We start from the raw sequence: 12,759 nt of genomic DNA, 5'->3' as shown, positions 1-12,759 counted from the left end.
TCAATCCAATGCCATCCATGCCCTAAATGATGTCTAAATTCAACAGAGCACACAGAAAACAGTAGATTACTAAAGCTGTGGCTACCTGCTCTGGTAGCAGTGGATGAAAGCAGGCCTGTTGGCAGACAAGGCCAGGCAAGCTTGCAGGCCTAGGCCTCAAAATGGCCACCAGCCACATGGCGAGCCCCAACAACATCAGCAAGGCCACCCCAAAAAACACACTTCCCCAACTCAATCCAATGCCATCCATGCCCAAAATGATGTCTAAATTCAACAGAACACACAGAAAACAGTAGATTACTAAAGCTGTGGCTACCTGCTCTGGTAGCAGTGGATGAAAGCAGGCCTGTTGGCAGACAAGGCCAGGCAAGCTTGCAGGCCTAGGCCTCAAAATGGCCACCAGCCACATGGCGAGCCCCAACAACATCAGCAAGGCCACCCCAAAAAACACACTTCCCCAACTCAATCCAATGCGATCCATGCCCTAAATGATGTCTAAATTCAACAGAGCACACAGAAAACAGTAGATTACTAAAGCTGTGGCTACCTGCTCTGGTAGCAGTGGATGAAAGCAGGCCTGTTGGCAGACAAGGCCAGGCAAGCTTGCAGGCCTAGGCCTCAAAATGGCCACCAGCCACATGGCGAGCCCCAACAACATCAGCAAGGCCACCCCAAAAAACACACTTCCCCAACTCAATCCAATGCCATCCATGCCCAAAATGATGTCTAAATTCAACAGAGCACACAGAAAAAAGTAGATTACTAAAGCTGTGGCTACCTGCTCTGGTAGCAGTGGATGAAAGCAGGCCTGTTGGCAGACAAGGCCAGGCAAGCTTGCAGGCCTAGGCCTCAAAAGTCAAAATGGCCACCAGCCACATGGCGAGCCCCAACAACATCAGCAAGGCCACCCCAAAATACACTCTTCCCCAACTCAATCCAATGCCATCCATGCCCTAAATGATGTCTAAATTCAACAGAGCACACAGAAAACAGTAGATTACTAAAGCTGTGGCTACCTGCTCTGGTAGCAGTGGATGAAAGCAGGCCTGTTGGCAGACAAGGCCAGGCAAGCTTGCAGGCCTAGGCCTCAAAATGGCCACCAGCCACATGGCCAGGCCCAACAACATCAGCAAGACCACCCCAAAAAACACACTTCCCCAACTCAATCCAATGCCATCCATGCCCTAAATGATGTCTAAATTCAACAGAGCAAACAGAAAACAGTAGATTACTAAAGCTGTGGCTACCTGCTCTGGTAGCAGTGGATGAAAGCAGGCCTGTTGGCAGACAAGGCCAGGCAAGCTTGCAGGCCTAGGCCTCAAAATGGCCACCAGCCACATGGCTAGGCCCAACAACATCAGCAAGGCCACCCCAAACAACACACTTCCCCAACTCAATCCAATGCCATCCATGCCCTAAATGTGCTTGAAAATGAAATATATTCAAAAAACAAAAGGAACAGTTGCTTCATCATGCACACACACACCCATGAGGCCATGCCCATGGCTAGCTCGGGCCTACTACTACAACCCACAAAATTAAAATAAATTTAAAAAAAAAAAAAGAATGATGATAATTAATTATCAAAAATAAATTGTAGTTACACAACAACTGCAATGCCCACAATCAAACACAACAACCACTTACTTGTAAAATATCCTATTCCAAAAATCCTGAAATCCAATTGCAATGATGCAGCAGACAAAAAGAGTGATCTTTCCAGCTCCAAATCCAAAGGCAGAATGAGCAGGAGATGGACAAAGCACTGGGAGGAGCCTGCTGGACAGGAACAGGAAGTTGGAGAATCTGTGTCACTTCCTCCCTCTCTCCACCTTGTAAAAAAAAAATGACTCCTGGAGTCCTTGCACAAAAAAGGAAAGCCAAATGTGAATGTAAGGAGTTCTTTTCATCCAAAATCAGTATTTGCAGATGGTTTCATGCTGCTAGAGCCGATATTCCTCTCCAAATTGTAAATTTTACGTTGTTGAGTTCTCCAGCTTCACATTACTTCCGCCGGCGTGTCGAAAACGATATGATCGCGTTCTCTTCTTTGTCCCTGTCTCGTTGGATATGACGTGTTCGCGGTCTCTTTCTCCTGTTCGCGTTCGATTTCATGTGCCCGCGTCCTCATTCTCTGGCTCGCGATGTAGAATGACATGTTCGAGATCTCAATCTTCTCATACTCGCGCGGTACATGATCACGAGAAGAAAGACCTGATCGCGCGACAAATGACGTGATCGCGTGAAAAATGACTTGAATGCGGCCGCGAACTGTCGCGAGACAGCGCAAAATGGCTACCAAAATCCAACATCTCGTGGAGAACGCGACCGGGTCAAGAAAACTTGTCGGAGAACGCAGGGATTCAGGTAAGGCGATCGCGCGCGCGCGAGAATGTATTGTTTTACAGCGCGAGCAAGAAAAAAATTATCGCTAAGCTGCGGAATGCGGAAATTTTGACATTTTCGCGCTTTCCGCGGAACGCGAGAATGCCAAAATATCGCAATTTCCGCGAACGGAACGGAATTTTGGCCCAGGCCTACTCAAAACCCTGTTCTTGACACTATATTGGATAAGGTGAGGGGTCTTTCATCTTTTATGACCACGACTAATGAGAAGCTTCAACAAATTAAAGATAGATGGATTAATATGGAAGATAAGGTCTTAGATATGGAGCAACGCATCAGTGATGTTCATGACGTGACTTCTAAAATCCCGATTTTGGAGCAGGAAATTCAACGTCTCAAGCTTCACACTGAGGACCTTGAAAATCGCAATAGACGCAATAATCTACGTCTTTACGGTCTGCCAGAAAATCTTGAAGGTCCGGATATGCTTCTCTTTCTAAAGAACTTTTAGACCTTTCGCCTGAACCTACATTAAATATTCAACAAGCTCACAGACTGGGTCGCATTCAACCTCATGCTTCCAAACCTAGAGGAATCATCATGTTGTTTTTGGAATTTACTGATTTAATGCAAGTTCTTTCTGCAGCCAAAACAAAATGTCACCTTAAGTGGTCGGGTCAAAAAATCTTCATATCACAAGATTTGTCTAACGCTACTAATGCACGAAGGAAGGAATTTCTGGCTCTTCGCCCTCAAATGAGACAATTGAATATTCGTTATGATATCCCACATCCTTGTCTGTGTAAAATTACTCACAAAGGCTCCTCACGTTCTTTTGATGACCCTGTTAAACTGAAGTCTTTTCTCCAGAACCTTCCTACAACTTCTGCAACTGGTTCTTCCTATCGTCCTTAATGTTCTTGTTTCTATTAGCTTTCTTATTCATTATGGCTGTCTACAATTTTCCTATTGTTATTTCGCTCTCTGCCATTTCATCTCTTGTCAGTGCCGTTACGCCCCATGCATCAGTTATTGTTGCTTTCCTTTAGATCTGGATATCTTTCCTTGATCTATCTTTCTTTTCTTCTATTTCTATTCCCTTTTTCTTTTTTCGTTTCTTTATCGTGTTTTCCTTTTTGGGTGCTGATTCCGATCCTGGAGAAATTTCCCCCGTCCGAATCGTATCCGGATTTTTTTCCGACCGAATCGTACAAGTGCCGTACGAACTGGCAAGTACGATTCGTATGGGAAAAACTCCATACGATTCGCATTGGGTCGAGTCCCCCACACGTCCTTGGGTCGGAAAACGTGTGCGACACGTCCCCGGACGATATACCGTCCCAATGTCTAAAATCCAGTCCGACCGCGCAAGTACGATCCGTACCAGCCAGACCATGTCTCATCCGGGCGGAAAAACACCGTACGGACCGTACACACATAGCAACCATGGAGACATGTGCTCGCATACGCGCCTTCCCTCCACCCAGCCCCCGTATGTACGCGCCGTACCCCCAGCCCGTACCCCCAGCCCCCGTATGTACGCGCCATACCCCCAGCCCGTACCCCCAGCCCCCGTATGTACGCGCTGTACCCCCAGCCCCCGAACGTACGAACCGTACCCCCAGCCCACGTACGTACGGACCGTACCCCCAGCCCGTACCCCCAGCCCACATACGTATGGACCGTACCCACACCCGCGTAGGTACGGCGCGAACCCCCAGCGCTACGTGGGCTGGGGGTACGGGCTGGGGTACGGGCTGGGGGTACGGTCCGTACGTACGTGGGCTGGGGGTACGGTTCATACGTACGGGGGCTGGGGGTACGGTTCGTACGTACTGGGGCTGGGGGTATGGGCTGGGGGTACGGGCTGGGGGTACGGTCCGTACGTACGTGGGCTGGGGGTACGGTTCATACGTACGGGGGCTGGGCGGGGGTACGGCACGCACATACGGGGGCTGGGGGGGGTATGGCGCGTACCAGGCCCCCGAATCTGGTCATTTCGCGACGTACTTCGCTTTTCCGGCACTTTTTGGGTGCCAGAAAAATATTGACGTCCGGACTGCTGTGGGTACGAATCGTACTTCCTGGTTTGGGAAACGCAGCCAGAATGCCAACCGACGTCACGTCGGAGGTGTCCTGGGTCGGATTTGTGCGTTTTAGTTCGTCGGTCGGTGTTTTGTACGATTCGTACGGAAATAGTATTTCCATACGGATCGTACTTCCATGGTCGAAAAATTTACCAAACGGGTACGAGTCGGACGGAGAATACCCTCCGACCGACAGGTTGGACCCGCTTTCTCCAGGATCGGAATCGGCACCTATATGTTTCTTTTACTTGATAATGTTCTACTCGTCGCATGTGTTCATTAGTATTGTTTGTTGTTGTATAGCATATTTTTTCTACTCTTCTTATTTGTGGCGTTTTTCTCTTTTTAGATGTATCCCTGAAGTGTATCATCTCTTTTCATGTATTGCCCCTCCATCCCTCCATTATGTGAAATTTTGTCACGTGGAATGTTCGTGGTCTTGGACACCCCGTCAAAAGACAGAAGGTACTTTCCCATTTATCCAAATTAAACTCTCAAATATCTTTTATTCAAGAAACACATTGTACTGAAGCAGAATCGCTTAAGTTAAAAAGACAATGGGTGGGTTAAGTTGTTTACTCTCCTGCTTCTAGTAAAAAAGGGGGTGTTGCAATATTGTTTCATAAATCATTACCTGTACAAATGTTATCTACGCAAAATGATGATGATGGACGATGGGTAATGGCCAAGGTTGTTGTGCAAGGATTTGGTTTTATTGAATATTTATGGCCCGGTCAGACCAGATCCTAACTTTTGGCATAACATTAAGATTTTACTTTCCTCCATTGACTGTCCTAATATTATTATTGCTGGTGATTTTAACCAATGGATTGACCCCTTCTCTGACAAACAATCTAAGTGCAAGTTTCATCCAGATAAAACCCACAAAGCTTTCCATTCTTTTCTCCAGAACCTTCCTACAACTTCTGCAACTGGTTCTTCCTATCGTCCTTAATGTTCTTGTTTCTATTAGCTTTCTTATTCATTATGGCTGTCTACAATTTTCCTATTGTTATTTCTCTCTCTGCCATTTCATCTCTTGTCAGTGCCGTTACGCCCCATGCATCAGTTATTGTTGCTTTCCTTTAGATCTGGATATCTTTCCTTGATCTATCTTTCTTTTCTTCTATTTCCAAATCCCTTTTTCTTTTTTCGTTTCTTTATCGTGTTTTCCTTTTTGGGTGCCGATTCCGATCCTGGAGAAATTTCCCCCGTCCGAATCGTATTCGGATTTTTTTCCGACCGAATCGTACAAGTGCCGTACGAACTGGCAAGTACGATTCGTATGGGAAAAACTCCATACTATTCGCATTGGGTCGAGTCCCCCACACGTCCTTGGGTCGGAAAACGTGTGCGACACGTCCCCGGACGGTATACCGTCCCAATGTCTAAAATCCAGTCCGACCGCGCAAGTACGATCCGTACCAGCCAGACCATGTCTCATCCGGGCGGAAAAACACCGTACGGACCGTACACACATAGCAACCATGGAAACATGTGCCCGCATACGCGCCTTCCCTCCCCCCAGCCCCCGTATGTACGTGCCGTACCCCCAGCCCGTACCCCCAGCCCCCGTATGTACGCGCCGTACCCCCAGCCCGTACCCCCAGCCCCCGTATGTACGTGCACTACCCCCAGCCCCGTACGTACGAACCGTACCCCCAGCCCACGTACGTACGGACCGTACCCTCAGCCCGTACCCCCAGCCCACGTATGTACGGACCGTACCCACGCCCGCGTAGGTACGGCGCGAACCCCCAGCGCTACGTGGGCTGGGGGTACGGGCTGGGGGTACGGTCCGTACGTACGTGGGCTGGGGGTACGGTTCGTACGTACAGGGGCTGGGGGTACGGGCTGGGGGTATGGTTCGTACGTACGGGGGCTGGGGGTACGGGCTGGGGGTACGGGCTGGGGGTACGGTCCGTACGTACGTGGCCTGGGGGTACGGTTCGTACGTACAGGGGCTGGGCGGGGGTATGGCGCGCACATACGGTGGCTGGGGGGGGCGGTACGGCGCGTACCAGGCCCCCGAATCTGGTCATTTCGCGACGTACTTCGCTTTTCCGGCACTTTTTGGGTGCCGGAAAAATATTGACGTCCGGACTGCTGTGGGTACAAATCGTACTTCCTGGTTCGGGAAACGCAGCCAGAATGCCAACCGACGTCACGTCGGAGGTGTCCTGGGTCGGATTTGTGCGTTTTAGTTCGTCGGTCGGTGTTTTGTACGATTCGTACGGAAATAGTATTTCCATACGGATCGTACTTCCATGGTCGGAAAATTTACCAAACGGGTACGAGTCGGACGGAGAATACGCTCCGACCGACAGGTTGGACCCGCTTTCTCCAGGATCAGAATCGGCACCTATATGTTTCTTTTACTTGATAATGTTCTACTCGTCGCATGTGTTCATTAGTACTTTTTGTTGTTGTATAGCATATTTTTTCTACTCTTCTTATTTGTGGCGTTTTTCTCTTTTTAGATGTATCCCTGAAGTGTATCATCTCTTTTCATGTATTGCCCCTCCATCCCTCCATTATGTGAAATTTTGTCACTTGGAATGTTCGTGGTCTTGGACACCCCGTCAAAAGACAGAAGGTACTTTCCCATTTATCCAAATTAAACTATCAAATATCTTTTATTCAAGAAACACATTGTACTGAAGCAGAATCACTTAAGTTAAAAAGACAATGGGTCGGTTAAGTTGTTTACTCTCCTGCTTCTAGTAAAAAAGGGGGTGTTGCGATATTGTTTCATAAATCAGTACCTGTACAAATGTTATCTACGCAAAATGATGATGATGGACGATGGGTAATGGCCAAGGTTGTTGTGCAAGGATTTGGTTTTATTGAATATTTATGGCCCGGTCAGACCAGATCCTAAATTTTGGCATAACATTAAGATTTTACTTTCCTCCATTGACTGTCCTAATATTATTATTGCTGGTGATTTTAACCAAATGATTGACCCCTTCTCTGACAAACAATCTAAGTGCAAGTTTCATCCAGATAAAACCCACAAAGCTTTCCATTCGGCCATTGCCTCTCGTCCATTATATGATGTTTGGAAGACTTGTAACCCTGACTCTCTTGAGTTTGCTTTTTTTTCCAATGTCCATCAAACACGGTCCAGGATTGATTATATTTTAGTTAGTAAACCCCTACTTCCATCTATTCAATCACTGGAGATTGGGTAAGTTTTTATTTCCGAACATGCACCAGTCCTTACTGTTTTGGATCTTTCCTTAACCTCCCCAAAATTCAGCCGCTGGAAGCTTAATAACAATTTACTATCTGCTACTACTTTCATTACAGAAGCCACTACCTTTATTAACGAGTTTTTCATGTTCAACAATCCCATTGAAACCTCTATTTCCAATAATTGGGATGCCTTTAAGGCCTCTTTTCGAGCTTTTACTATTTCTTATGTTACAAAAAAAAGAAAATTGCTCGAAATGAATATTCAGCTCTACTACAACAGCTTAAATTATTGGAACACAATTATTTCACTTCCAAATCATCTTCGGCACTTCATGAGTTGATTAAGGCCAAATCTGAATTTAACAAACTTGCGACAGTAGAAGCCTGTAATATCCTCATTAAAATTAAATCCAAATACCATGGAGGCCAAAATAAAGCTGGTAAGATGTTAGCCAATTACTTAAAAATCAAATCTGAACTTAAAAATATTGGACCCATCTTAAATGAATCTACTAATCGCCTAGCATCCTCAGATGAAGAGATTGCCAATATTTTTCATGAATATTATGAATCACTTTATTCTGATGACACGAATCCTTCTAATCAAAATTTAGATCTTTTTTTTTCGGGCCTTCCCTCTCCTCCATCCTTACCCGAGGAATTCAACTCATTGGAGGGTGTGGTTACTGCCCAAGAGATAACTAATGCCATCAAATCTTTAAAAAAATCAAAAGGGCCAGGGCCAGATGGCTTTTCGGTTGAATGCTATTCCGCTTTTACATCCATTTTTGTTCCCAAACTTTTGACTCTTTTCGATTCTTTTATTGATGATGCTAAGGCCTCTGGATCTTTTATGGATGCCTTAATAATTCTCATTCCTAAACCTGACAAAGATCATTCCCTTTGTAAAAACTACCTCTCTATATCATTAATTAACTATGATTGTAAAATATTTGCCAAGATTCTTGCTTCTCCTCTTGAACGTCTTGTCCCATTATTGGTTAAGACTGATCAAGTCGGATTCATTAAGGATAGATTAGCTGCAGATAATGCTTGAATGTTTGCAAATGTTATCTCCCATGCAAAAAAATTAAAATCTCCTCTTGCAGCTCTGTCTTTAGATGCCGAAAAGGCTTTTGACGGTATTAATTGGCAATTTATGTTTAGAACCCTCCAGTGGTTTGGTTTTGGTCCTACTTTCATTTCCTATATTAAATTATTATATTCTTGTCCACGGGCCAGTATTTTTGTAAATAATCACTTTTCCACAAAAATTACATATCTTGGTATTTGGTTCTCTGCTTCTCTATCTACCACAATTAGATATACATTTAATGCATTAATCACTAAAATTCAAGCTCTTCTTCTTACTTGGACCCCCCTATATCTCTCCTGGTGGGATAGATTAGATACTATTAAAATGATGATTGTACCCATGTCCTGTATACATTATCTATACTGCCTATTCGAATTCCTATTTCACATTTTTCACAAATTAATTCCATTTGTAAAAAAAATGTATGGAATAAGAAGCACCCACGTATTGCCCTTACAAAACTTAAACACCCTAAATCTGAAGGTGGAGTATGTTTTCCTGATTTTAAAGCCTATCACTCAGCCTTTTTAATTAAACAATCCTTTTCTCTAGCCTTTGACTTTGTTGATACCCCTATACCCAGATGGATTGTTTTTGAACGCTCCTCTTTAAAAGATTTTTCTTTTCACACTGTAATTTATATGTCCAATTGTACTTTCATCTCTAATAACCCTATTTTAAAATATTCCCAAAATTTACTGTATAATATATTCACCATTGGTCTAACTCCATTTCAATGTTTTTTATCCTCTGCCATCTGGTATAATACATTTCTCAGATACAAGGGTAAATCATTCTATTAAAAACACTGGAAGGAGAAGGGTATTATTTTTGTGCATCAATTAATTTACCGACACTCTGTTACTCCCTTTCTTGAATTACAAACACGTTTTCTTTTACCTGACTCCTCTCTTAGTGAATACCTCTTAATTTCAGCTGCTTTACAATCACAGTTAGCTTCTTTTGACCTTCCTGATGCTATACCATCTCTTACTCCTACAACACCTTTATATAGTTTATTTCCAGTGCTCAGACCTAAAGCCGCTTTTGTTTATAAACTACTGTTGTTACATATAACTGAACGACTTAAATCCCCTATTGAAATTGCATGGGAAACAGATTTGTCCCTTTCATTCTCCATCTCTGTTTGGGATAAATTATGGTCTAAGTTATTTAAAATTTCGGCAGCTGCTCGTATAACCCAATCTTTGTATTTTATTTACAATAGAGCTGTTATTACCCCTGTTTGCATATCCAAGTTTTCCCCTTCCTCATCTCCGCTATGCTGGTCCTGTTCTAAATTTACCGGCACTTTGAGACATTTAATTTATGATTGTTCTAATGTCTTGAATTTTTGGAAATATGTTTGGTCTACTTGCATGAGTATTTTTAAATGTAATCTTACACTATCATTACATAATGTTTTTCTAGGTTCCTCCTCACCCGATATAGATGACTCCACTTCTATTTCCTATTTGTTAGACATTTTTATTGCATTAGCATTCAAAATTATTTTATCATCTTGGAAAGACAATTCTAAAATATCTTCATTGATGTGGTGGAATTTTATTTGCGATGAACATAGGATTGCCAATGTCTCTTCTTCTATTCTTTCTCAAAAAATGTAATCTGATCTTCTCTGGTTACCTTTTACATCTTATCTTTCTACGCATGCTCCTATGCTCTAAATTCCTTTTTTCTTCTTTCTCTTTTTCTTTTCTTTCTCCTCCTTTATTCTTCTTTCCCTTTCCTAGTTCTTTTTCCTTTTCTTTTTCCTTTTGCGGTTTTTCTCATATACCATATTTCTATATTAATTGGTTATTTATAATTTGTAACTATGGTTTTTATTTTGTGAAGGATTGTATTTTTTCCTTTCGTCTGTTCCTTTTGAAAACTCAATAAAAAATTCTTAAACAAAAAAAAAACATATACCCATATACAATGGTAGCAGCAATACTTAATAGCAGCCCTCATCAGCTTCATAGCAGGAGGTAAAGTGCCAAGTGCTCAGGGTTAGTGTTAATAATAATACCACAGTGACCATTAGCGTGTCAATAAAATAACACCAAGAATGGGGTCAATTCAAGGACTAAAGTGATCCGTGCTACAATATCAATACAGAATTAAAAAAGCTGTAAATATATATAAATGAAGTATGACAGGAGCAACATAAGATCAATATATTAAAAAGTGGTTACAAAAAGATACAAAATTAGTTCATTATTGAGAATAAAAAAAATGGAAGAGAGCCCTAGATCATTACACTATTTTTTTTTTAATTTCTTTACATTTGTACCAGACTGCCTCTAAAAATTTACTAACTGCTAAAACAGTTCTAAAAGATAGGTCAGTCTTTAGAATCTGATAGTGGGCAACCCCCAGTTCGCGACATATGGGAATGATCCACTTACTACGCGAGGCCGAATACTCTGGAGTGAAGAAGAGTAGATGTGATTTGTTTTCATCGCCTTGTATTTGTATGTCTTTCAAATTGACTAGTGTTGGAAGGACCGTGTTGTCATTACTGAGGGGCTGTGAACCCCTGAGCATACACTGCTACGGCCCTGCACCCACTAGGCTGTGCACCAAAATAATTGCATTGTTTTTTTCAGTATTTTAGGAGAACAGATGAAGAATATCTCATTAGTGATTGAAACCATGATGTCCACAAATGGTAACATTATCACAATAATGGATACTGCAAGATGAAGTATGGAGACCGTGGCCTTGTTTACGAAGAACATGACCTCAGCATCAGAAGATGCAACCAGCTTTTTCGTCTTCTCAACTATTGCCTCTACTTCACCAAAGACCAGCAGAGGACTTCCTCAGTCTAGCAAGTGTGATGATGACAAAAACATTGTTGACCAAATGAATACCTTATCTGTGGTGTTGTACAGTGTGACATTCCTCCTGGGGGTGATAGGTAATGGCCTGGTAATGTGGGTTAGTGGTTTCAAGATGAAAAAGTCTGTGAACACTGTATGGTTCCTGAATCTAGCTGCTGCTGACTTCATCTTCACCTTCTTCCTCCCTCTCAAGATCGTCTACATTGCCATGCACTTTCATTGGCCCTTTGGAAAATTCCTGTGCAAAATGAATGCTGGTGTTAGCTTCCTAAATGTGTACGCAAGTGTCTTCTTCCTTACCATTATTAGCATTGACCGCTGTTTTTCGGTGGTACTTCCAGTGTGGTGCCAGAACCACAGAACCATCAGGCTGGCTTCCATCATTGCTCTGGTCACCTGGCTTATTGCTTTCGCCATCAGCTCACCATTCATTTACTTCATAGACACCAGAATTTCCAGGAAGACAAAAACCACAGCCTGCTTTCTGAACTATGCTGACCAACCTTACTTGTTTGAGATGAGGCAACAGCTTATAGCCATCACCGGGTTCATGTTTGGCTTTCTCATTCCCTTCATGGTCATCGCTGTCTGTTATGGAATCATCTCATGGCGCATAATAAGAAACCGGATGTCCAGCAAATCAAGAAAGCCCTTCTTGATAATGACTGCAGTAATTGTGTGTTTTTTTCTTTGTTGGCTGCCCTTCCACATCTTTGTCTTCCTAGAAATAAGCCTTCACAACAGGACCAGTTGTGCATTGCAAGTAGCACTAAAAGTTGGCAAACCCATTGCCACAAATTTGGCATTCCTCAACAGTTGTATAAATCCCATTCTCTATGTGTTGCTCAGTCAGGATGCCAGGACCACAATCCGCAAGTCTTTCTTGGAAAAGTTAGAAAGTGCTTTCAAAGAAGATGCTTCATAGGACACCGGTTACTCTAGGAACCAGTCGAAGACAATGCCGGAAGTAGACACATCTGTTCAACGGTTGTCCAGCAAACCGTCCAGCAAAGCGTTTCTCATGCAAGAGGTGCCAGTGACAGAGACATTGAATTATTAGCTGTTGAATACATCTGAACTATTCAGTGGCACCAGCTGCACAGCTAAGGACCATTAATTGGCTCTGTGGGCCCGATTCACAGAACTAACAAGACAAAATCCTAAACTTACTACCATTTTCGTA

The 12,759-nt window shown here is 43.3% G+C and overlaps 1 protein-coding gene across 1 annotated transcript; it reads left to right on the top strand.

Moving 5' to 3' along the window:
* Positions 1-11,439: 11,439 nt before the first annotated feature.
* Positions 11,440-12,501, top strand: LOC146808955 (chemerin-like receptor 1). Its single transcript, XM_085614262.1, has one exon. It carries the CDS (start codon positions 11,440-11,442, stop codon positions 12,499-12,501), a length of 1,062 nt encoding a protein of 353 aa, XP_085470388.1.
* The last annotated feature ends 258 nt before the right edge of the window (positions 12,502-12,759 follow it).

This window comes from Triturus cristatus, chromosome 7 (assembly GCF_964204655.1).
Source record: "Triturus cristatus chromosome 7, aTriCri1.1, whole genome shotgun sequence".
Taxonomy (NCBI): domain Eukaryota; kingdom Metazoa; phylum Chordata; class Amphibia; order Caudata; family Salamandridae; genus Triturus; species Triturus cristatus.
Note: the sequence above shows the minus strand (reverse complement) of the source record. Positions and strands in the feature narration are given on the sequence as shown.